Below are 25,515 nucleotides of genomic sequence, written 5' to 3' on the forward strand. Positions count from 1 at the left end.
TAATATATACAAGGTGAGATGAAAAAACTGCAACCAACTTCAGACTGCTGTCATTTCTAAACCGCTCGTCCCACAGCTGTCAGATTTATTCTAGTGACAGCTCATTATATTGTTTACAAGCGCACAAAAGCATTTTGGTGGGAATTTTTCAAAAAAAAAGTTATTTGTGATGGAATTCAAGCGTGATAGTGTGATTGCTTTGCATTTGGCTGGAAAACCACAAGTGGCTATCGTTAGAGCCCTCCAGCATTTAGAAGTGAATAAATGTTTTGTGTCTCGTACCATCGCTCGTTACCATGATACTGGTAGCGTAGCCCGACGTCAAGGAAGTGGACGAAAAAAAACAGCAACATCGGCAGAAATGGTTCGAAAAGTGAAAAAGCGAATTGAACGAAATCCGCGTCGCAGTGGACGAAAAATGGCTCGTGAGCTGAACATATCGCAATATGCCATTCGGCAAATATTGAAAAATGAGCTTGGACTAAAGCCATTCAAGTTCCAAAAAGTGCAAGATCTTACTGATGCGCAAAAAAAAGTTAGACTCGAAAAAGCTAAAGAGTTGTTTCGCTTGGCCGAAAGTGGTGAACTGCCGAATTTGGTTTTCTCCGATGAGAAACCATTCGTTATCCAGCAGTTTGTAAACAAACAAAATGATCGTGTTTACTTGCCAGAGAGGTCAGCTGAAAATTTGCAACTTCTGTTGGCCATCACAACTCAAAAGCCGGCCATGGTGATGGTGTGGGCCGCCATAACAGCCGATGGTCGCTCGCCGCTCGTATTCATCGACCGTGGTGTCAAATTCAATGCGCAAATCTATCGCGAAAATATTTTGGAGGGAGTTCTGAAGCCCTGGGCACGCAAACATTTCGGCCGCAGACCTTGGACATTCCAACAGGACTCAGCACTATCGCACTCAGCACGCGCCATCCAAGAATGGTTAAGAAATGAGGTTCCTCGCTTCATTTCCACCGCACAATGGCCACCAAAATCTCCGGATGCCAATCCGTTGGACTATTGTGCCTGGGGTATTTTGGAAAGCAAGGTTGGAACTAAAAAATACCAAAGTGTCGATCATCTCAAGCAAGCGCTTCGCCGAGAATGGGACAAAATACCGCAGAGCCACTTTCGGGCAGCGTGTGATGGTTTCATTGGCCGTTTGAAGGCCATAGTTCGTGCCAAAGGTGGCCAATTCGAACAAATCTAAACCGATTCTCAAATTTGATGTTATTTCCGACATTTTTTGCTTTCATTCAATAAAATTTAAAAAAAATGAAAAAATTATGGCGTTTTACTTTGTTGCAGTTTTTTCATCTCACCTTGTATATATAGCAAATATATATATATAGTATATAAATTTGAAATTTATTATAATAGATTTGTTTACCAAGAGTTTACCAAGCTGTGTCAGTTATGATTATTTGATAACAATAAAAATTGTATGCCGTCAAACAAGTTATATTCTGCATAAGATACAATTGTACTGAGAATTGAAATAATATATCACAGAAAAATTAAATTTACACGTACTTTGAAAAATTCTGAAAAAAAAACAAAAATTCAGAGAAATGCCAGCCTGAATGGAATATCGATGCAAAATGGAAGATTTTAAGCTATAATACAGTAAAGAAAAACGTAGAGTGTAGAAACTTTTGAATTTTACTTGTACCCATACTAGGTAACGTCTCTGTTTATTACTAACTTGGTTTAAATAAAACTTTTTTTCAAGGTATCCCATACATTTGACTACCTTCTTGTAGTCTCTCTTTAACTACAAAGTTTTTCGCAATTCCTATGCATTTGTGTATATGGATCATTCTTTTACAAGCGGGATCGCTTTTGATCTCATTTTCACCGAAATGGATGAAATTTTTTCTATAAGTTTATTTTTTAAATTTAATGATTAACCAAAATTAAATATAAAAATTTAAATTTTTAAAAGAATATTTAAAATTTAAAATTTCATGCAATGAAATTAAGTGCACGTAATATGTAAAATGCTTGCTAAATAATTTTTTAAAAATACTAATAAAAATAATGCCATTGAGAAAATATAAAAAAAAGTATTATAATATATCAAATATCAAGATATATTTTTTTTTTTACAAATGGAAACTACAAAATACTAACGCAAATACTAGAAAAAGTCACCACTCAAGAAAACTTTTACAAAGCATTGGACAAACGCTTAACTGGGCTAGAGCACAAACTCAATAAAACAAATAATGCTTAGTTATATAAAAATAATGCTTTGGATCTCGAACGGTCTTCTCTAACACCTTAGAGAGCTTGAAACAGTCCTATCAGTCAAAGATGTTGATGTTAGCTTAATTAGCGAAACTCATTTTACTAACCAAACATATCTTAAACTAAAGAATTGCGAAGTATATAGCGCAGTCCATCCTAGTAATTGCGCTCGCGGAGGAAGTGCTATTTTAATTAAAAAATAGTTTAAACACTACGAGTCTACAAAAATATCCAAAGAGGAGTTTCAGGCAATAACTATTGTCCTTGACTTACAAAGCAAATTACTACTAACATCGGTATTCAGTCCTCCAAGACATTCAATTAAATCCAAACAATACAAAGATCTTATAGAAATACATAAGCATCGCTTCATTATGGGTGGTGATTTCAACGCTAAACATACGCATTGGGACTCTCGCCTATTTACAACAAAAGATAGAGAACTTCTCAAAGCTATACAGCAAACTGGCTGTGAATGCATGTTATCCGGGAACCCAACCTACTGGCCAACTGAACCAACAAAGGTGCCTGATCTACTCGATTTCTTTATAACCAAGCAAATTTCGTCCTACAATTTAAAAATAACAGATGGAGCAGAACTAAGTTCCGACCATTCCCCTCTCTACATAACCCTCTTTGAATCTGCCTTAATAAATAAAATATGTCTAAATCTTGAAAATAAATACACAGATTGGAGTAACTTCAGAAGAATCCTGAAGTATTCTTCAGGACTCTACCATCGCTCCAAACGAAATTTGTGGAGAAAACGATCTTGAAAGCGAAATTTTGAACCTTACAAATTTACTACAACATGCGACATGGTGCAGCACGCCCACATTAAGGAATGCAACCTATCTTCATAAATACCCAAAAGCCATTGTGGATCTTATGCGAGAAAAAAGAAAGATGCGGGAAAAGTGGCAGCAATCCAGATTTCCAGCAGATAAAACCATTCTTAACAGACTTGCAAAAGAACTCAACTGCTATCTATCTAACTTAAGTAATGATCGTGCAACCAACTATTCTCTCTGGAAATGTACACGAAACCTTAAGCGACGTTTAGTACACAAACCCCCAATTAAAACACAAGCTAAACAATGGGCTAAAAGCGATGACGAAAAAGTAGAAGTCTTTTCCGAACACCTGTCTAAAGTGTTTTCCATAGACGGAAACGTTAACAATGCAGTAATCTGCCCTCCTAAGACAGCACATTCATCCTGTATTCCACTAACCACTGAGCTTGAGGTAAAGATGATTAATAAAACTTAAGCTAAAAAAAACCCCAGGTTATGAAATGATAAGTGCTGAAGTATTAAAAGAAATTCCTGCAAAATGCATAGTCAAAATTACGAATATATTTAATGCTATAATACAGATGCGAACTCTTCCATCCTTGTGAAAAGTATCCGAAATTATCATGGTACCTAAGCCAGAAATGGATATTAATAACGTCAGTGGTTACAGACCAATATCACTTCTGCCTGTACTTTCAAAAAATTTTGAAAAAGTCTTACTTAAAAGAATCCTTTCTCTGATTGAAAGTCAAAACATAATACTTTTACATCAGTTCGATTTTAGGTGCAATCACTCCACTATAGATCAAGTCCATAGGATTACCAACGTGATAGAAAAAGCTCTTGAGGAAAAAAAAATCTGCTCAGCCGTATTTTTAGATATCTCGCAGGCTTCCGATAAAGTCTGGCACTCCGGATTGCTTACCAAAGTAAAAAATATTTTCCAACGGAGTATTATGACATAATTTCCTCTTACCTATCTGATAGTTACTTTCGAGTAAAGCACAGTGATGCCTATAGCAAATTGCATAAAATTAACGCTGGAGTCCCACAAGGTAATGTTTTGGGTCCCCTCTTATATCTCATTTATACATACGACCTGCCAACGAATGCAACGACGTTCACAGCAACTTTTGCTGATGATACTGCAGTCCTTGCAGTTGGATAAAGCGCAGTAATAGCAGCTAATAATTTGCAAAATAGTATAATTGCTTGGACAAGGAAATGGAAAATCAATCTGAATAAAGAAAAATCAGTGCATGTAAATTTTACAAATCGAAACGTCAGTTATATACCTGTTTACATCGATGAAGCACAAATCCCTTACGCGAATACTGCAAAATACTTGGGTATGACTTCAGACGCTAAACTAAGATGAAGCGAGCACATAAAAATGAAAAGAACCGAATTAGATCTTAAATTCAAATCGTTGAAATGGTTAATGGAAAAAAATCAAAACTATCGCTTTTCAATAAACTTGTATTATCTTAACAATGAATTTCTTATAATTTCTATCATGCCTTTGACGACATTTTCTAATATTTGACATGTATGTTGGAAGAAAAACAGGGCTGATAGTTTTTTTGTTCTGTCAAGAAAATCCATGGCACATTTTAATGAGTAGTATGATCGAAAGATCGACGATATGAGAAATATATATTAAAAAGGACATAACGCAGAATAAACAGCTTATCACAAAACTGAGAAAAAAGTCGACCTCGCATAAAATCGACGAGTAAATAAAGATCTAGCAAAAAAATTGCAACTCAAAAATAAAAGCAAAAAAATTGCAACTCAAAAATAAAAGCAAAAAAAAAACAGACGAGTGTGACTATATATATTTTGAGCCTTGGTAACACTGATTGTTGTCAGGTGTCATCTGACATTTCCCAACGAAAGTTTGACTTTTTGTCAAAAGAGCGTTATTTGCGCAATTAACAGAGAGTTGTAAATTGAGTGTTTGCAAAAAAATTAAATCAACGCGAGAAAATTTTCGTGTGATGATTTATTACAACTTTTGAAGTGGATTACGAGTAAAAAGTGAATGTAGCTCCATCATTTGCCACTGCGAAACGCTGGTACAATGATTTTAATCGTGGCCGCAGTTCACACACTGACGAAATTCGTGAAGGCCGTCCAAAATCAGTTGTTGTGCCAAAAAAACATTGATAATGTGAAAAAACTGATAATGTAAGATCGTCATGCGATATACTGTGGAATTGACGTTAAAGTGGTACCTTTGGCATTAGTTCCACCAGCATATATAATCATTTGATAAAATCTCAAAAAGAAGACAATGCGAGTGCTCACGCATCTCGTCTAACAACCGATTATTTGAACATTAAAAAAATCGAATTGATGGGTCATACGCCGTACAGTCCTGATTTGGCACCTCTTCTTCTTATAATATTTTTTTTAGAAGCTACAAGTTACTCAAAGTTAGGTTTTCCGAAGACTCTTCAAAGTGCCATGGAACATCCACACAAATGAAATGCTGAGAGACCTTAGAATAGATTCGGTCAAAAAGGGACAGAGACAGAGCTCTGAAGCTATATGCGAAAATCGACAGGTTGCCCTACTGGTGCCCTGCTAGCACTATCTAATCTCACAGTAATCACTAACCGCACGGGGCGATACGCAGATCTTAGATCAGTCATTGAATATTCACGAAGATTATGAGGAATACACAAACCCCCAAGCTATTAAAGAGTAAAAGTGCCCAGATGCAGTAACTCGGCAAAGGCTCAACATTACAAATGAATTTTGTATATGTATATATAAACTGCTATATTACACAAGATAACATCGTTGTTGTTACAAATTTGATAGTGAAAATAATAAAAGTGATGTGAAGCTTCTAAATTTTATGTTTATATTTATATTATGTTGCCAATACATGTGTTTGTTGGAAGTGTAGGCTGTAACTTGAATAGTATTATCATAGCAGATACGAAGTGTGAAGAAATTCAAATCCAGCTAGTATAGTTATATAAGTTTTATAAAAATTTATATAATAAATAATAATAAATAATAATAAATAATAATATATAATAAATTATTATATATATGATATACTTGATAACTTCCACAAGTATTTTTTTAACTGCCAAAATTGTCACAAACTTAATGTACACTGTTCACATTACGTGGAAGTACAAAATTCTTGAATAATTCTCAAAATTATTTTAAAATTGTTGACTAATAAGAACTAATAAAATCTTTCTCTGTTATATAGGTTCAAAAACTGGATTTAAATGCAGTGGAGTTGCTAACAGGTACATTATGAACAAATATAACTAATCTTATAAATATATATTTATTTTAAAAATATATAATTAAAAATTTATTTAAATTATTTTGGCAAATTATTTTTGTTTTTATAAATAAAATAACAATATTTAAAAATAGAGTATATTTTAATAGTTCGACTTGAATTCATTCATTCATAATGCACCTATTAACTATAAACAACATAATCCTTGAAAATATTAGTATACAACAAAAAAAAAAATTATTAAAAAAAATAGATAACTCAACCTTTTTCATTTAAATCCGATGGACAACATTCAATGATTGCGCAGTGAGCCGTTGATTACTTGTAGTATATTGATCTGGAGGTCGGTAAATGCAACAGGTGATAGTTTTGCATTACGGATTTTCATGGCAACTGCCTTGAAGAAAACTCCAACTTCATCGTCTTCTTCAATAGTTGAGGATGTTGTTCCACTTACATTACTATTGTTCGTTGCTTTTAAGGTTAAGTGATTCAAATTGACTATATCACTAGGAACGCTATTACTATTAGTTGCTGCACCATTAAGAAGTGATTGTGGTTGTGGATGTGTCGGTGTGTCCAAGTTAAAATCCTGATGAGTAGTGTGTAGTGATTCTTCTGTTGTTGCCAGTGCAGCAACATCTGTCACATCAATAGGTAATATATGTTCATCTTGATTTGCTTGTTGTTGTTGTTGAGTATTTTGTTGTTGGTGCTGCAAGAGTTGTGCATGTTGCGTTATCGTAACTAAATTTGCGGCATTTGTTTTTATATCCTTAAAATCTTCTTCCTCATCAAGTTCGTTATTTTCATTAGAGGTGTTTGTATAGTCAGGAAATTGTTGTTGTGACTTATGGTCTTCATCTTCCTCAACATCTTCATGTGGACCATTACTTTCATCACCAATAATATAATTATCAATATCCATTTCATCATACCCGCTCACAACACTATCAGTGCCATTAACAACACATATATTATCCTCATGCCTACTGCTTTGCTGTTGCAACTGTTGATGTTCCTGTTGTTGTTGGTGATGATTTAAATTTGTTTGTCTCGATATTGTTGTTTGTTGCTGATGATGATGTTGTCGACTTTGTGCATGTGGTCCAGACAGGGAAGGTAATGGCGGTAAATGTATATGAGTTTGTTGTAAATCGTTTTTGATTTCACTGCCATCGATTGGAGAACGTAAAGGAGAGCTTGCTCCGATCATATTATCATCCATATCATCATCCAACTCAGCTTTTGGTATTTGTATCAAATTTTTAGTTTCAAATTCACTACAATTAAATATCAAAATATAAATTTATATTAAGGTTTGTTAAATTTTATATCAATAAGTATTTTAAAAGAGTATTTAGATAGATAAATATAAAAAAATATGTTCTAATCATAATACGCTATACTAAACTATTTGACTATTTAGTATTTTAACCTTTAAAACTCTGAATTGAAAACAAATATTTTTAAAATAAAAAATTATAACTCATCTGAACTACTTTCAGTAAATATTTAATGATCGAAAATCCTAACTAGTAATGCAAGCCAACATTTCCAAATATGTATATAATATATAAACAGAAAAGGCAATAATTCAATCCTAAAAAGAAGACTAAATAAACTTTTTAGCTAAAATATTTTATAAACAACATGTATGTATCAATCTATACTAAGTAATCTTCGGCTCAGTTACTTATACAAAGTATATTTGGGATTCAAAAGATCCCTTAAAATATCTTTATATGGTTTGTTTTTTTAATTTAATATATTCATATAAACTTTGAATTAGTTTGTAATTAATTTTGTAATTGACCTGTATAGGCCCCTACTTCTGGTGAGAGAAGATATCAACTGAATCAACATATTCCATACTAAAAGGAGTGAGAACAAAGCACTTATAATTTAAATATAGGTAACCAAAATTACTCTTCAGTAAAAAATGTTTATGGGGCTACACCGTAGATTTCCTTTAATTTTAGTAACTTTGTCTATATAAATAAATTGGAAATATCCGCGGTTTTTTGGCACATTTTTGAACAAAAATTATTGTTATTAGAAATCAATTTTAATCGAATATATGTTGTCCATTGTCCTGCCATTTATTGGTAAGTTTCATAATTCCATCAGTGTAAAAGTTCGATGAAAAAATTGGCTTTTAGTCACTAGTGGTAGCTACTCTTTCGGCGGACAATTTTTACCATATAGGGAATTCTACAGAGACCGAAACAAACGGTAGTCAGATAATGCAATATCCAGTTATACGGTAGATACATTAAAACTTCCCAAACAATTTGTCGTGAATCATCAAAGATGCGTGTGGCCTGACATTATCATGATGGAACATAACTCTTTCACCAACTCTAGTCATTTTTACTCGATTGTTTCGTTTAAGCAGTCAAACTGAGAGCTAAAGGGGACTAAATTAACCGTTGCATCAAGCTGGAGCAGCTCTTAATAGATATTTTTTTTCCAATTCCATCAAAGACTTAACTTTTACTTGATTGTTACGTTTAAGCAGTCGAGTTGTGAGCTGACACGGATCTTGATAGACATTTTCTATCCAATTCCATCAACGACATATTCCAATTCCATCAAAACATAACCGTCTTTGCCAAAGACAATTCAGGCAAAGTCGTTTGTTAATTTAAGTCGTTCGTGGATTATGATTGCTTGCATTGGATACTATCATATTTAATCTATTTTTCATCGTCTGTAATAGTTCGCTTAAAAAAAGGTTCAGTTTCGTTGCGTTTTATCGGCATTTCACAGATGATAATTCAGTTAATCAAATATGTTTGCGTTAATTTGTGTATTGCCCAAACATCGAGCCTTTGTTCTTAAAGAGATTCCAAGCTGTCGTGTCTGTCGCAATATTTTATCGGCTTTTTGGTAAATGACATCTTTGACTTTTTAGCGAAGTGCATCTTTGACATCGAAGTTTCCAGAAGGGAATCGAGAAAACTACTTCTGGGCCCGGCTTTCGCTTACAACATCCATACCCTAAACCGCATAAATATTTCGGCAGATCCAAAGCAAACATTTTGCATCTCACAATTGCTGGGTAAATAATCAATTTGCATAATTCTTCCTCTATGTTGTGTTATTATTTTTATGAAAATATAATTTTTTTTAGTAAGGAAAATGTTTGATATCATTAAATATTTTTTAAGAAACAAAAATATAAATAATTGCCGATCAGTATGCTGCCTCCTGACATGATAATCTAATGAAATACATTAGATCTTTAATATCTTATTTGTAATGTTTATTGAAGTTCGTAATTCTTTCATGTACTCTTAAACATGGCAAAAAAGAAAAAAACAAGAGTAACAAACAAGATTTGGATAGCAATTTAATTCTATCAAAATGACTTCTTATAATGAAGTAGTTATCTGCATAGAAGATCAGTCATAACAGATTAACTTGAGTCGTTTTGATTTATGATTGCGCACGATAGTAGTTCCTTCACTTAAACCCTACCCAAACTCCTTTCTACTATCTCCTACTATAATTTTATAGAAATATTGTAATACTCATATATGCTTGCTTTCTAGATATAAATAGAACACTACAATAACTTCTCTGATTAATTTCAAAGAAGTAATTGACATGATTTAATCGCTCACTTTGATTTATGCTTTATAAACTTTTGTAAAAAGTTGAGTGCATCATAGTGTTTCCAGCGTGGCAGCAACTCAGCATTTTCACGATTTTTTAAACGTTTATGTTCACGTATGTATTGATCACGCAATGCTTTCCATTTCAGGCGACATTGTTTAACTATAATAAATTATTTAGATTGACACGATCTTCTAAATTATATTAATTCACACTTACTGGTCTTTTTTAATTTTCTAGCTATTTCATCCCAGGAATCCATTTTCAGCTTGATATTTCGATAACCCGGATGAAAACTATTGTAGAGTATATCTTCTTGTTGTATCAATAAGATTAATTCCTTCTCAAAATAACTTTCCATATTTAAAAATGTATGTAAGGGATCATCATCTTCTTCCTCCGTGCCCTGCTGTTGTTGTGCATCCTGTTGTTGATTTAACTGCTGCTGTTGCTGCTGCGGCAACTGATCTGCAGCTGCGGCAACGCAATCCACAATTGCATTATAGAAGACATCATCTGTTGTGCTGATTGATTGTTGTTCCTGTTGTAATGAGTTATTGGCATCCAAGGGATTCTGATTGCTACCACGTATTTGTGGTAAATAATTCCAATTTCCATCGTCTTGATGCTGCTGCATAACAGCGCTTAAAGTGTCGTTAGCAGATAAGGGCATAAGACGATTCGTTTCCGTTTTAAGTTGAGTTTGTTGCTGTTGCGCTGTTGGTGTTGTGAAGTCGATTTTAATTTCCGTATACTTATTCCGATCGTTATTTAAATTGTTGCAATTGATGTTGTTACTATTGTTTTGAAACAAACTTCCTAAAGTAGTATTATTATTATTTTTATTACTATTAATGGTATTATTGTTGTTGACACAACGTGGACGATAACTGCAAGAAATTAAATTATTTAGTTAAATATTGAAAACAATGGACTCTAAATATTATATTATATGCAACAAGTGACGTAATCTACTGCACTTTCTTTTCTAATGTTTTTTGGGTATAATTTATTTTTTTTTTAATTGTTCAACTTACTTTCTTGAGAGAGCATATGGTCTTAAAAATTCTAAATCCTTAAAATATTTCCATTTGACATTGGCTTTAACATTGAATTTGGATCTTTTCAATTCCCGGCAGTATTGATCACGCATTGCTTTCCATTTTGCTTTGCACTGACTCTCTAAAAGTAAATTTCAATTCATTCTAACTTCTAATAAAACGTTTAACAAATTATATTATAAGTACCGGGCCAACCAACACTTTCCGCAATTTCCAGCCACTTCTGATCTTTCCGTTGTGTGTTGCGATAATTCGTGTGCTTGGGATTGTACAGAGCTTGTTCTTGTGACACTAACGTAATCAATATCATCTCTTTGGGCATTGACACAATCTCCTCCTGTATTTCTTGCGGCAATTCGGCTATGTCGCTCATGCTTACAATCTGTTGCTGCTGCGTTGTGTTCATTGTGGACATCATTTGGGCTGAAGTTATCACTACGTGTGTCGAATTCGACAAAGAGAGATTTTCCATTTTCTTTGTTTTATTTGCACCTCACATATACATATTTTAGTCTAAGGAACTGTTTTCTTTGCAACTTATTTGGTGAAATTTCGTAAGCAATTTGTATTTATATATATTTATAGAAAATTCATAGAAAAACAAAAGGGATTTTTTTTCACCTTATCAAAAAAAACTGAGAGGAAATGTCAGTTCAACGATAAATGTCAAAAATATTAACAACGACAACCCTGTATTGTCAAATATATGTGGAAGCGAATGTCTGCCTCTGAATAAGCAAAAAGCATAATTGCTTAACAGAGAGAAAGTGCTACATCTAATAATTTCTCGTGAATACACTATGGCCGTGTGCGAGTTCGAGTAAATTGAGGTAAAGTAAATTAAAATTTCCTAGGGATTTTTTGCACTGGACTAATGCAGTATTTATTTATTTATTTGTTGTACTTAATTATTATTTTTGATTAAAAGTTTTCAAATTTATTTTTTTATTTATTAAATATCTTATAAAATTTTCACAATGGTAATACCTAATTTTATCTAATTTATCCTACTCGAAATTCTTGTAAATACCAATATTCACTGCTATGTCGACATAGTTTACTATTTCGCTCAATTTACGATCAATTTACTCGAGCTCGTACACGGCGTATGTATAATATTTTCATTATATTCCATTTATATATTAATACATTTTTATCATTATTATTATTTTTATTATACTAGTTTTGTGATTTTATCTCAAAACTAATAAAAAGTGTTAATACAGATATACTCAAAATAAAAATAAGAGTCCACTAGACTATATTCAGTCACACCTTAATTTCGCAAAAATCTTAATTTCATCTTCGTTTCAGCGAAATTAAGTTGTTTTTTCCATACAAAATTCAGTTTTAAGCTTAGAACGATGTTAAAGAAAATGGCCTTAATTTCGTTGAAACGAAGGCTGAAATTAAGGAACATTTTAAATAAAACTATGCGTAAGACAAATTTCAAGAAAAAGATAAAGTTAAGATAACGAAAAAGTGACATTTTTTTAAATAAATTTCAGTGACAGTTGACTTTAATAAAACCAGAAAAATATTTTGAAAGTAGTGCAAATTTGTAAAAGAAAATGGCCTTAATTTTGTAGGTTGAAACTAAGGGAAATTTCAAATACAACTATGCAAAAGATAAATTTTAAGCAAACGATAAAGTTGAGATAATGAAAAAGTGACATTTTTTTAAATAAATGTTAGTGACAGTTTACTTTAATAAAACCGGGAAATGCACAAATTTTTAGATTTGAATATAAAGAAAAAACTATAACTGTTATTAATTTAAAATAGAGTGAAAAATAATAATTCACATACCTAAAATCCACTAAAGCTAATAGAACTACTGAATGCCATCCTTTATAGTTGTAATAATCAACTTTAAAAATTTTCCTTTTTATTTTGAGAAGGAATTAAAGTCTAAATAAAATTAAATAATAAATATTATAATAAATAATAGTAATAAATTAAAATGTACCGATAAGATGATTTTCATTCATTTAAGCTTAGGTCTACAATATAGTAGAATACTTCTAAAGAAATCAACTATTATTTTTGTTACTAACATTATAGAGCTCTGTGCTTAGAAATTGAAATAATATATATAAAGAAAAAATTTTTTTATAGTCTTGATACATAATTAATTGATTCAGATATGTATTACGTATTATATGTAATCCTTCAAATTATTTTGAAGGTGGCTGGAGGGGTGATTTGAAGGGCTGAAGACCTCAACCTATGTGCTTACATTGTATTATAATATAGCAATATATGTGAGCGTAATTTAGACATATATGAAATAAATATTTTAAATATTTTTAACAAAAGAAATCAATTTTATGAACATGAATGGAGTACTTAATTTATTTTTAATTTATAAAATAAAAATTTTAAATGATTTTACAGTATAAACCCAGTAATTAATTTATTCAGAATTGTACAATTACAATATAAAAATCACATGCATTTTGATAATATTGTCCCACTGCAGCTAAATCAATTTATACTAATCAAAATAAAATCAGGTCGTTTCTATGGCATAAGGTGATTTATGCATGTAAAAGAACTTTTTTTGTATCAGAAAGTTCTAAGAGAGCTTTTGTTTGTTTTCATTTTAATTGTTATTTGGTTTTGTATTGTAAGCAGAAATTAATTAATTTATCATGGAACACGTAGAAAATGCAAAAAAGTTTATGTATAATACTTATTTATAAAAAAACAAACATTTTAAAAAACTATTATTTATTGTTTGTTTGACTTTTTTGTTTATTTTTTTATTTTGCCTCATATATCAAATATGCCACAGTTCCAGAATTTTTTTTTTGAAAATATATATTTCATTTAATTTAATCTAAACTAAGTTAAAAAGCATGAAAAGTAACTTATACATAGTAAAGCAAATTTAATTATTATTTTTTGAGTTTTATTTTAAAATACGAATGATAAGAGTTAATAGTTGAATTTTTTTAATGATTACTATTATGATCACTGTTTTACTCTTACAATTAATATGTAAGCAAACGAAAGTACCTTAATAGACTTTTTGACATGAGCTTTTAAAAACTAATTCAACTACATAAATTAAATTATGATAATGTGAATGTTCAGTTATTGAACTCATTAATATAAGTGAATGAGTGTCTATATGAAGAACTGTGAGTTAACACGGTATAATGTTGTAGATTAAAAATGCAGATTTAGTTAATGTAGTGAATTTAATCATGCAAGATGCACTAAATAAACGTGCTATAAATTGGTCAAAAAAGTGGCATATGCTTATCGTAATTCCAAAACGTAGTGAAATTCGTAACAACAGTAAGTGAAGAAAATGCAACCTTGCAAACGTCACTGCATTACAGTTAATTCGTCTTCGGCAGTTGAGTACTTGTTGACTATCAAAAAAAAAACATTAAAATTAAAAAGAAAAAAGTTGAGTTTAAAAAGAAATTATGGAAACGATAGAAAAAGAAAAAGTGACTACAAATCCTTCAAATAAAAGGTGGCAGAAGAAAGAAATTGAAAAACTGTTGAATTATATTTGTAGAGCGGGAAAATTTGAGGTAAATAATGTTTTATTTTTTTCCTAAATTCAGGTACATTTTTTCATTTGTTTAGGTCCCAACAGCTCAAATATATTATACAAAATGTCTAGAAGAAACAAAAATTGATGCTAGTTGGCACTTACTACGTTGGAAAATGCGACATCTTAAAAGCAATTACATCAGAGCAAATCAATGGATTAAATCTACTAAACCTAGTATTTTGAAATCTGAATTTGGAACTGAAAAAGTACAAGGTAAGTTCCTGTAAATCTATGTTTGAAATAACTAAAACATAGTTAATTTATCTAAATATTCATAGCACGGGTTATGAAGATATGTCCGCATTATTTCTTATTAAAACAAATTTTTCCTCTCAACACAAACGAAGATCTGACAACCGCCAATATTGATGACATGGTAGATATAAAATATGAGATAAGTTCACAGCCGGATCCTATAGATGACTCCACATCATTCTCAACTCCCCCCGCTAGCCCAGGTTGCATGATTTCAAATGGCACTAAAGATTTCATTTCAGAAACACAAAATCCAACGAAGACAACGTATGAAAGCCCTCCTGCTACCCCAGATTGCAAGGCTTGGAACGAGACAAAAGATTTTGTTCCAGAAATGCATAAACTAATGTACGAGAATCGTCCCATTACGCCAAGTGGGAAGGTTCCAAGTGCTGCAAAAGATTCTGTTTCAGATATACTGAAAGTAGCTTCGAAATCGTATGAAAATCCTGCTACTCCAGGTTTTAATGTTTCAAGTAGCGTAAAAGATTTTGTCCTAGAAATGCATAAATCACTCTCATCATCATTTGAAAGTCCTCCGGCTACCCCTGGCTTCACAGTTTCAAAGATTGCAAACGATTTTGTTCCAGGAGTGCAGAAAACACTTTTGAAATCAAATGAAAGTCCTCCCACTACCGCAAAAGGCAGGGCTTCAAGTGACGCTTCCACCGCGAATTTCACAGTTTCAAGTGACACAAAAGATTTTATTGAAGAAATGCATAAATCACTATCGAATTCATTTGAAAGTCCTCCCGATAGCCCATGTTTCCCGGTTACAATTAACACAAAATATTTTGATCCAGATATGCGGAAATCACAATTGAAATCACATGAAAGTCCTTCTACTACTCCGGATTGTAGGCTTTCGAGTAAATCATTATCGAAATCAATTGAAAGTGTTCCTGCTACCCCAGTTTTTCCGATATTAAGTAACACAAAGAATTTTGTTCCGGTAATGCAGAAATCAGCACCGAAGTCATATAAAAGATACTTAACATCCTATAAAGCAGAAAATAAAATGTTTAACAGATTGAAGTCGGAAAGGAAAACAAACAAGATGGAACGAGAAATAGAACTAGAAGAAAAAAAACTCGAGTTTCAAAAAGAAAAATTCAAAATTAGTATGGAGTTGAAATTATATAAATTAAAACTCAAGAAAATCGCTTTGGAACAAAGGGAGAGGTTCCAAAAAATGAAGATTGAAAAAGAAAAGTATTTAGCTATGTATGAGTTAAACTTAAAATATAAGAATTAATAAGTGAAATGGTTACACCTTGATTTTTCCATTTTTATTAATTAATTTTTAATTGATAATAAAATAATAAAATTTAATTCAAAAAAATATTTAATGGAATATAATTTCTTTTTTTGTCCCTCGTAACTTTTTCCTACTGTTTCGAGTATTTTGTACTTGTGCGGCATCTCAAAGTCACATGTTCCTCAGATGTATGTTCGTTTACGACATTCCTGCTCTGCATGTCTACTTTAATTGTATTTTTCCAGGCTTTGAGTAGCCTATTTGGCTTATAGATTTTCTGCTTTTCTCATTATATGAGCGAACCAGTTGTAACGAGATTTTCGCATCTTTCCTTTGATGGGAAGATAACCTTGAATTAAATTGTTTTTTGTCTTGTTCAAAATAGGACATGATATATTGAAATCTGCCGGTTAATTTTTTAATATATATCGGTTAGTTTTTTAGGGGAAACTGTTTAGATCATCTTCTTCGTGAGTGGTAAGTATCGATAAAACTTTGAAACGATATTTGGGTGCTAATAACGGAAGTCGTCAAGACATAGATTCAAACTTTTCTAGATTTCTAGAGTAATACATGTAATTTACAATATTGATATATTTGTTGAAATTAGTGTGATTGATGATGAAAGAGCCTAGCCATTTCAGTGGGCCGAAACTATGTATCAACATACTTCATATTACTGTGTAAGTTGTGAAATAATAAAAAATAGACGATGTCATTTGTGCACAATGCGTATGGACGTATTTATACTCGACAAGTAATTGTTTAGCAGGTGATTATATGCTAACTTTATGAAGACTGGAACAGTTCTTGTTGTATAAGGAAAGCATATTTCATATAGATTTCAAGCCGAGATGTTTTTAGTGGCGAGCATCACTTGATCATCTGAGTAGACGGGTGGGAACGGGATTCTAATTTCAGTGAATCGTTTTCATGCACTGAATAAAGCTTTAATTGTGTTAAAATCTTTTTAAGAAATGCCTCATTAAGCTTGTTTCAATCAGTTTTATAGTAGTTATGCAGCAGTTTCGTACGCATTCATTTGATAGGTGATTTTCGTTGGTTTAGCCGATTTCAACGTCATTGTCTATATCAGTTCCTGCAACTTATTAGATGATATCTTAATTTCAGGATGAAGATGTGCTTTAGCCAGCAGGGTCATTTCAGCATTTTTATTGACAATCGGTTGGTTCTATTAGACGATCGGTTAGATTGTAGAGTCTAAAATGTCGAAAGTATTACTTAAACTTACGAGCATAAGACTACGACAAAAAAAAATTTGTCTTAGCTCCCAAATGCAAGCTAAGTGATGCGTCGATACTTTTTGGTCTTATTTGGAAAAATTATGATTATGAATATATATTCCTATATATTTAAAGCTCTTTTGCACTTAATGAAGAAATTTATTCTCTTTTTAAAGGAATACTATATCCTTAATGTGCTTTGGTACCAATCATATGAGGCAGAGATGCTTTGCATTTATATGATATGTATTAATATGTATTAATAATATTAAACAATTTGTATTAATATTATTAATACATAGTAGTATAAATATTATTATTAATAATATTATTATTGGTATATTATTAGTTTATTCAATATATAAAATATATGAATCAAAATTTATTAGTATATAAATTTATTAGTAGGGAGACATATAACATAGTCTTGATTATTGTTATTATGCTATCATTTTTCTATATTGTGATTTATAGGATTTATTGTATTATGCTAAATTAATCTAGCCAACGATTAATGAATACAATCTCGTATAGTTCAAATTTTTACAAATTTTTTTGTTGATATAGATGATATTTAAGTTGTTTATGTACAATAACGTAACGCGAGTAACGTGGGTAAGTCGATTTTTCTCTCTATTCTTCTATAGATCCCAGCTCTTTTAAATTTTTGTGGAATTACAGTTAAAATGACTGTAGAAAAAAATTTGTTTTAATATATTTTATTTCTTGTCACTTTTAAATTTAAATACAGCTTTGTTTATAATCGTAGTCATAAGGTTCCACTTAGACCAATTGCTCCATTGCATTACCGCATAAAACTTAAAAGGTTTAAAGAGATTCTGTTACTAACTAAGATACTCTTAAAGTAAAGGTAAAATAATTTTAAATGAAATCGATTGTTTATAACTCAAAATTATTACATATAAAACGGTTTCTCAAGTTATCCAACAATTAAGCAATTCGTTATATATTTCTGAATCTATCTTCCATGTAGCACTAAATTGGGATTTACACAAATTTTCACGTATTAAAATTAATGGTTTCTTTATGTTATGTTTAAGTCGAGTAGCGGTTGTGTCTAAGCCCTAGAATCATTCGTAAATATCGACAACAAAACTCTGTAGACCACTCCGGTTAGGAACTCGATATGCAGATTTCTATGTTTAGTTAAAATAAAATTATTTATATTTCAAATATTTTTGCCACAGTGCCATCCATTTCATTTATTGTTGTTTACTGATGAATTGTACTTATTTCTTCAAGATACACAATATTTTTGTATCCATATAATCATTACAATTATGATATATGTGTCAACTAATTATTTTTCATTTTTATTAAATATAATTGTCAACCATTGCGTAGAGCTCACGGGCGTTATGTGTATATTAAAGATGATTTCATCATTATTGAATGTTTACTTATGCATTTCTCCATATGATCCACTATTTTCTTTAATCATTTCTTTTCCACTTTCTCCAATCAAATTAGCGACCTCAAGGTAGAAAATTTAGTTCTTACTAAAAATCTCACTGACCTGACTTTTAGTCGGTTTCGAAAATGTGTAAAAGAGCAAACTCTCCTGCCACATTGTATATATACATTTCCTTTTATTTACCTATGCAGAACTTTTAAATCCAATTAAGCTAATTGCATTAAATATTTTTTCTTACTTTCTTTAGTCAAATAACGTTTGTAAAATATTTAAAATTTTAGTTCATAAAAGACTTTCACTGTTAAATGTGGTTTGGTGAAAAAATTAAATCTTAATTTAAAAATAAATCTAAATATTATCAAATATTTAAAAAATAAATTATTTTGTCTTATATAAAAACAAAAAAATCTAATTAATTAAAAATGCCTAAAATTGATCCGGAAACACAAAAATTGTACGATGAAATCAATGGAATGATACAAAAGTTTAAGGTCAATGTTAAAACAATATTTTAAATTAAAATTCGAATTTTCGAATTTCAATAATTACGCACAATTTTCATTTTCGAAAACTTGCTTATTTTAAGACGTGATTGCTTGAGTCGTATATACCATTGTAAATTATTTCGTACTTCTATATTGATTGACACAATTGACCCTAAACCTACCCCAATTGGAAATCGTTAATGATTTCGAATAATCAGTATATATTTAAAACGAGGTCAGTATTGGAAGCTCGGAGCAATTTTTTGTGGTTTCAAAAAACTAATTCGACTTGTTCTAATAACGTTAGAATACAAAGCACAGTGAAAACATACAAATTCAGCAATTGATTACTGAGAATATGGGTTGAGCATTTAGAATGTATTTATATATACATATCAGTATATACATATATATATTACGATGTTACAATCTTTGGAATTATATTATTATGTCAATTTAAAAACATGAAGTGTTTCTGAACTCATTCTCAATTACTTATATATATTTACTCATTAATATAAATCCATCTATTCTGTTGAACAGTATACGACAGCCAGCGAGATCTTATCGTATTTCCACAGATTTTTTCAACAATTATATATCTACATACTATGTTGTCCAAAAAATTTTTGGAAAAAAAGTTGGAATTAAAAAATACAGATTTTAATAAGAAAAATGACTTTATTTCTAAGTAAGGTGGAATGAACCACTAATTTTTTGAAACTCATCTTTGTTGTAGTAATTTTTGCAAAAATTCAGAATAACTATAACCTCTTTATTTTCGAAAATGGAAAAGTTCGTACATTAACAGATTTTAGCAAAACTTTCTTTTTGGGATGTATTAACGGATGCATTGTCTTAACGGAAAATAATATTTTTTCTATAAAGCGTGTCTTATTAGGAATTTTTCGATTGACGAACCCATATTCTGTATATTACAATTTATATTTCTAGCATTGACTGTGAATTATATTCGAAGTTTGTACGAGAAATTTTGTTGTGTATAAAAACAATCGATTTATATACTATTACTTTTGAAGGATCTGATTCCTGTAATGCATTTACCATGACGGATTGTACTTTTTCTGCCTTTAAACTTTTTTTGACAAAAAATTTAATCACTGGACATTATTTAGTGTTCTTAATTGCTATAAAATATCCTGACTTCAAATAAATCAAAAAAAAAATTCTGGCTCTGATCTTTTGAAATACTAAAATCGCGTCGAAATTTTTGTTCTATTATTGAAGAATAGACGAGGTGGTTTCGCGAACTTGTTGAACCATTTATTAAATTTTTATTTTTTTTAAAACAAAAAATTATTCCATAAATGTTCGATATTTTTCGTTAATTTGTAGGATGATCAAAAAGCAAAAGCCGACTGCACTTTGGAAGAAAAGTGTGGGGATATGTCCGGAATTCCTAAGATACGCTTTTCTTCTAAGAAGGTAAACTTACGTTACCGAGCACATAAAAAAAATATAAATATTTCTATTAACTCGAAAGGTACTCAAAGGACATATTAATAAAGTAAATTCAGTGCATTTTGCTGGTGATTCAAGACATTGTGTAACAGGTTCTTTAGATGGTAAACTAATTATATGGGATACATGGACGGCAAATAAAGTCCAGGTAACTGACAACTAAAACACACAAAAAAGAATTTAATTATATCAAACCTCTAAATTAAAATAATTTAGATCATACCTTTGCGCTCAGCTTGGGTAATGACTGTCGCCTTCTCACCTTCAGGCAATTTTGTTGCTTGCGGTGGTATGGATAATCAATGCACTATTTATGATGTAAACAATCGTGATGCCTCAGGCGTAGCGAAGATGACACGTGAATTATTAGGTTATGAAGGTTTTTTAAGTTCTTGCCGATTCTTGGATGATGGACATATAATAACTGGTTCAGGTGATATGAAGATGTAAGTTGATTGCACCTTTATTCCAGTATTTGTCTTTACTTTAAGACATGTGTTGCTATTAGTTGCCACTGGGATTTAGAGAAAGGTGTTAAAACGATGGATTTCAATGGACATGCTGGTGATATAGCTGGTTTGTCAATTTCGCCGGATATGAAGACTTATATTACTGGTTCGGTAGATAAAACCGCCAAGTTGTGGGATGTACGTGAAGAGAAGCATAAGCAAATGTTTTTCGGACATGAAATGGATGTCAGTTCAGTTTGTGTCAGTATATTTAAAGCATAAATACTTTGTAGAATTATTTAATTAAATTATTTACAGTATCATCCCAGTGGTAATGCTTTTGTGTCCGCATCAGAAGATCAGACATCACGTCTATACGATATACGTTCGGATCAACAAATCGCTGTATATGAACCACCACAAAAGAATACTGGCTTTACCTCTTGTGGTAAGTAAATATTTTATATATTTTGAATATTATATTATTAGATCTGGAATCCTTGCAGCTTTATCAACAAGTGGACGTTATTTGATGTGCGCTGGTGTGGAAGGCAATATACATGCCTGGGATACAATGAAAGCTCAGCATAATGGTAAATATTTTATATAGTTGAATGTGATATAATTTATAAATATTTGGATATTTTTATAGGTATGCTCTCAGGCCATGAAAATCGTATAACATGTATTAGTTTAACACCAAATGGAATGTGTTTGGCTTCCACTAGCTGGGATCAGCAAGTGCGTTTATGGCTTTAAAAATTTAACTCTTTAAAAATTATTTTTGGAATTTATAAAATATTTAAAAATTAAATACAACAAACCGAATAGCATTAAGATTGCCTATGTTAACAAGATATAAAATTTGTGAAAAATTATATACCATTAAAAATATAAAACTTAATAAATTAAATACACTCTATTTTTTTTCATTTAAATTATTGAAATAATTTAATTACGATTATCGTGTAATTGAATAAAAATCAGTTACTATTATTTCACTTAAACCAATAACTTTTAAAATGCGCTACATTAAAATATGTAAAATTGTATATTAGTTAACGTCACCATCAGCTTAACACCGCACAGCAACACTTAATACATGGCCATAATTTGCTTCAAGTCCTTATTCAGTAGCTCGTTTGTCCAATCGTGTTTTGGATTATCCAGATGATTATCAAAATCAACAACGTCTTTCATAGCTCCACGTTTTAATAAAACAGAAACAGCTTCCAAAGTGGACTTTGAATTTTGTAAAGAATAATTGCTTTTTGACCAACGCCCACCATCGTTGCATGAGAATACTTTTAGTGCCACTTCCTCTTGCTCTAACGTAACCAACTTATTGTCAATAATTGCGAAACAAGCCCCTTTAAAGTTTTCCTGTATCTTATCGGCAATTTTTGCTGCTGGCACTTTATCCAAAGTGTTATCATAAAAATTCTCACACGCTGCATAGTACCCAGCAATCACCAGATTTTCACGCTCGGCGTACGCATCAACCTACAAATTTATTGGAGTCTCAATGACATTATAAAGGCAATATAGGCATATGCTTTTTACCTGCATAAGTGCAATTTCGACCATTGGTGTTACATATAAACATTGATGAAAAAGTGGTATGGCGTCCACAATTACCACAGAATTTGACTTTGCTCCCTTTTCGGCTAAGAGAACACCATTTATTGCCAAATGCGGGTATTTGGCAGCATGAAAAATCATTTTAGTATAAGCTCTGTCTGAAAACTTGTATTCCGTCATTTTATTTATTCAGTTTACAAAAAGTTTATTTAAAAATTGATTTAATTTAATTCAATTAAGAAAAACACGTATTCATGCACTCAGCTGGTTCGTCTGTATTGAACGAAATGTCAAAATAATGACAATCGCTGTGTGATATGTTCATTGCAAATAGTTCTGACAATGGGTGTGTTCAGTAAGCAAATATTGAAATCTGACAGTTGGATTATTTCGTTACTTATAAGTTCAACATTTTAGCATTCAAAATGTGGTTAAAATTTATTAACTGTCACTACATAGAAATAGCGTGTAAACGAGAATAATAATAAAATTTAAGTAGTCCCTAAAATTTTTATTTATTAAATGAAAAATGGTAAGAAAATTTTTTATATACAAGTTATGGATACCAAATGTTACGTATAATATGATTAGTTCTAAACGAATTAGATACTAGCACACATCTATATAATCAAAAAAAAAAAAATCTGAACGCTAAAAAATAACTGACCGAAGAACAGTTAAAAATGATTTGGCAAAGCTTTTTGCCAATAAACTACAAAACTTCTGTAACAATAAAATTATGAAACTGCCCGAAAAATTGCATGAAGTACTTAATAATAATGGTCAATATATATTTGATTAAAATTGATTTTCAATAAAGAAAACTTTTGTTCACAAATGTACCCAAAAGCGCAAAATATTTTTAATATTACCCATTATAATAATAACTGTTGGGACTATAACAAACACTGCTCTTTTTCGAAATAAATTTATAATAGGTCTGTTCCACGAGCTACTCGTAGTAAAATTCACGTAAAACACAAGTAAACTACAAACTGAGAGCGTGACACAAATAAAGTGCCAAATTTAGCTCTTTAAATAGATTTTCATGGAAGAGCTTTGTGTAAAGCTGATTCACACATCATCAGCTGATTCGCACATCAAATTTACTTGAAATAAAATGTACAAGTAAAGTCTGTGTAGCATTTTCAAATTTCGACAAGGATGTTATTCTCTCAGATGTTCAGATGTTCTCATTTATTCAAAAATTGGCTGGTGGAACGCACTTGTGCACGGTTGCTACTTATAGTACTTTAGTACCGAAATTGGTACTTTTTTTTCGTTTGGTACTCAATTTCAAAAAATGGTACATTTTTGACGACCCAACTTTATTGTGGATATTTCCAATTAATTTTTTTTTATAAATGCAACTTTGCACTATTTCATATTTTGTTCATTTATAATACTATGAAAACCACAGAACGAAAAAACAAAAAGGACCTTTTTTTACAGAAATGGTACCTTTTGGAACCAATTTTGGTACTGAAAAAAATTTTTAAGTGGCAACCGTGCACTTGTGTGTACACAGTATTACTCAAAGTTATTATGAGTAGCTCGCGGAACAGACCTAATATTTATTACTTCAGAAAAAATTCAACTGGTCAGTTGATATGGTAATTTGTTATATATTTTTTTTACTTTTAATAATAATAAAGTTTCTACATAATGTATAAGTAAAGTGATACTTCTGAAGTTAGGGTATTTTTTAGTTTCATTTATTTATTATTAGATCTTCAGAAGCGTTTTTGTTCTTGGTTATTATTCTAAAGGCTATGTTATGTAGAGTGTCATGGACTCCTCAAAATTGTCGCTTTTAGGCTTTGACGATTTGATAATGCTTCTAAAAGACATAAATGTTGACATTTATTACTGAATAACACTGCTTTGACTAACTGACGAGGCACAGATAGACTCTCCCATGACCAAATTTGAACCGACATATTGTTTTTCTTCTCACGCTCAATTTTATAATTTGCATTGAAAACAACAACAATTTTACTCATGGCGAGCATATGATACTCTACCATATATAACATGGCCTTTAGCAGTGGATTGTTTTCCAAAAAAAAAGTCAGGAAAAGATCTAACTAACACAAGCATTTAAGAAAACGCTGCTGTTGTTGAGTGTTTAGGTGATAATAAATTGTCATAATTGACATAAAATTGTCATAAAAAAATATACCATGTTTTAATCAATTACGATAAAAAAGGTAGCTTATACTTTTTATATACTTTCGCTTGACATATAAAAAAATTATATCTTCCCATTTTTATTTTTTTAAAAATATATATATTTTTAAAAAAATAAAAACTGAATATATATTTTGTTTTGTTTTAAAGGAAATATATATAACACCTGTTTCCGTATTTAAACTAAATTGATAATCTTCCATGATCTTGTAATCATGTTTTTAATTCTTTCGTGAATCTTCAGTGTTTGCAGCGATTACAATACACCAGACAGATGATGGTTTATTCATATATTTCAATCGTTTTGATTTTGCATTTTTATGAAATATAATTTGTAGAAATTTATAACACGAAAATTAATGTTAAATTAATTGGCATTTCTATTATTACAATATTATGTGGTAAATATTAAGCGACATTATTCCATATTTAAAAAAAAATAAATACATAAATAATAAAAAGTAATCAGCGTTTAAGTTGAACTATTTCTTCTTTGTTGACCAATATTGGTAATATATAATTTTTTATCGTTCCTATAAGTATGCAGTTAAATTTTACAGATTTTATT

General features: G+C 30.8%; 5 protein-coding genes across 5 annotated transcripts in view; 2 read left to right on the plus strand and 3 right to left on the minus strand.

Annotated features, from left to right (window-relative positions):
- Window positions 1–1,670, minus strand: part of LOC119685155 (chitin deacetylase 1-like) — a 3,550-nt gene extending 1,880 nt beyond the window's left edge. Inside the window, exon 1 of the mRNA XM_038099370.1 lies at window positions 1,661–1,670. Coding sequence (XP_037955298.1) covers window positions 1,661–1,670 — 10 coding nt within the window. The remainder of the gene's footprint in view (window positions 1–1,660) is intronic.
- A 4,800-nt stretch (window positions 1,671–6,470) lies between these two features.
- LOC119672086 (GATA zinc finger domain-containing protein 10) lies at window positions 6,471–11,607 on the minus strand. The gene is made up of 5 exons (XM_038083045.1): window positions 11,181–11,607; window positions 10,971–11,115; window positions 10,153–10,823; window positions 9,942–10,095; window positions 6,471–7,595 (listed from the first exon to the last, which is right to left on the minus strand). Exons 1-5 carry the CDS (start codon window positions 11,464–11,466, stop codon window positions 6,605–6,607), a joined length of 2,247 nt encoding a protein of 748 aa, XP_037938973.1. The 5' UTR covers window positions 11,467–11,607; the 3' UTR covers window positions 6,471–6,604.
- Window positions 11,608–14,132: 2,525 nt separating this feature from the next.
- Window positions 14,133–16,081, plus strand: LOC119673238. The gene is made up of 3 exons (XM_038084480.1): window positions 14,133–14,545; window positions 14,601–14,781; window positions 14,847–16,081. The coding sequence occupies exons 1-3, from the start codon at window positions 14,435–14,437 to the stop codon at window positions 16,076–16,078; spliced, it is 1,524 nt and encodes a 507-aa protein (XP_037940408.1). The 5' UTR covers window positions 14,133–14,434; the 3' UTR covers window positions 16,079–16,081.
- Window positions 16,082–19,159: 3,078 nt separating this feature from the next.
- Window positions 19,160–22,089, plus strand: LOC119671173 (guanine nucleotide-binding protein subunit beta-2). Its single transcript, XM_038081720.1, has 8 exons — window positions 19,160–19,251; window positions 20,602–20,691; window positions 20,750–20,875; window positions 20,944–21,173; window positions 21,236–21,437; window positions 21,495–21,624; window positions 21,683–21,769; window positions 21,829–22,089. Exons 1-8 carry the CDS (start codon window positions 19,183–19,185, stop codon window positions 21,933–21,935), a joined length of 1,041 nt encoding a protein of 346 aa, XP_037937648.1. The 5' UTR covers window positions 19,160–19,182; the 3' UTR covers window positions 21,936–22,089.
- Window positions 22,090–22,157: 68 nt separating this feature from the next.
- LOC119671174 (ER membrane protein complex subunit 8/9 homolog) lies at window positions 22,158–23,078 on the minus strand. Its single transcript, XM_038081721.1, has 2 exons — window positions 22,740–23,078; window positions 22,158–22,679 (listed from the first exon to the last, which is right to left on the minus strand). The coding sequence occupies exons 1-2, from the start codon at window positions 22,935–22,937 to the stop codon at window positions 22,272–22,274; spliced, it is 606 nt and encodes a 201-aa protein (XP_037937649.1). The 5' UTR covers window positions 22,938–23,078; the 3' UTR covers window positions 22,158–22,271.
- Window positions 23,079–25,515: the final 2,437 nt, after the last annotated feature.

The sequence above is a fragment of the Teleopsis dalmanni genome, chromosome 1 (genome assembly GCF_002237135.1).
Source record: "Teleopsis dalmanni isolate 2A chromosome 1, ASM223713v2, whole genome shotgun sequence".
NCBI classification, from domain to species: Eukaryota; Metazoa; Arthropoda; class Insecta; order Diptera; family Diopsidae; genus Teleopsis; species Teleopsis dalmanni.

Excerpts from the sequence above, each read along its gene's own strand:
- LOC119671173 (XM_038081720.1), top strand. The coding sequence starts at position 19,183 with ATGCCTAAAATTGATCCGGAAACACAAAAATTGTACGATGAAATCAAT. Across the intron at positions 19,252-20,601 it reads GAATGATACAAAAGTTTAAG|GATGATCAAAAAGCAAAAGC; the intron begins GTCAATGTTAAA and ends GTTAATTTGTAG. Across the intron at positions 21,174-21,235 it reads GGTTCAGGTGATATGAAGAT|TTGCCACTGGGATTTAGAGA; the intron begins GTAAGTTGATTG and ends TGTTGCTATTAG.
- LOC119673238 (XM_038084480.1), top strand. The coding sequence starts at position 14,435 with ATGGAAACGATAGAAAAAGAAAAAGTGACTACAAATCCTTCAAATAAA. Across the intron at positions 14,546-14,600 it reads GTAGAGCGGGAAAATTTGAG|GTCCCAACAGCTCAAATATA; the intron begins GTAAATAATGTT and ends TCATTTGTTTAG. Across the intron at positions 14,782-14,846 it reads TGGAACTGAAAAAGTACAAG|CACGGGTTATGAAGATATGT; the intron begins GTAAGTTCCTGT and ends AAATATTCATAG.
- LOC119672086 (XM_038083045.1), bottom strand. The coding sequence starts at position 11,466 with ATGGAAAATCTCTCTTTGTCGAATTCGACACACGTAGTGATAACTTCA. Across the intron at positions 11,116-11,180 it reads GGAAAGTGTTGGTTGGCCCG|AGAGTCAGTGCAAAGCAAAA; the intron begins GTACTTATAATA and ends ATTTACTTTTAG. Across the intron at positions 7,596-9,941 it reads TTTATAAAGCATAAATCAAA|TGAATTTGAAACTAAAAATT; the intron begins GTGAGCGATTAA and ends ATTTAATTGTAG.
- LOC119671174 (XM_038081721.1), bottom strand. The coding sequence starts at position 22,937 with ATGACGGAATACAAGTTTTCAGACAGAGCTTATACTAAAATGATTTTT. Across the intron at positions 22,680-22,739 it reads TCGAAATTGCACTTATGCAG|GTTGATGCGTACGCCGAGCG; the intron begins GTAAAAAGCATA and ends ATAAATTTGTAG.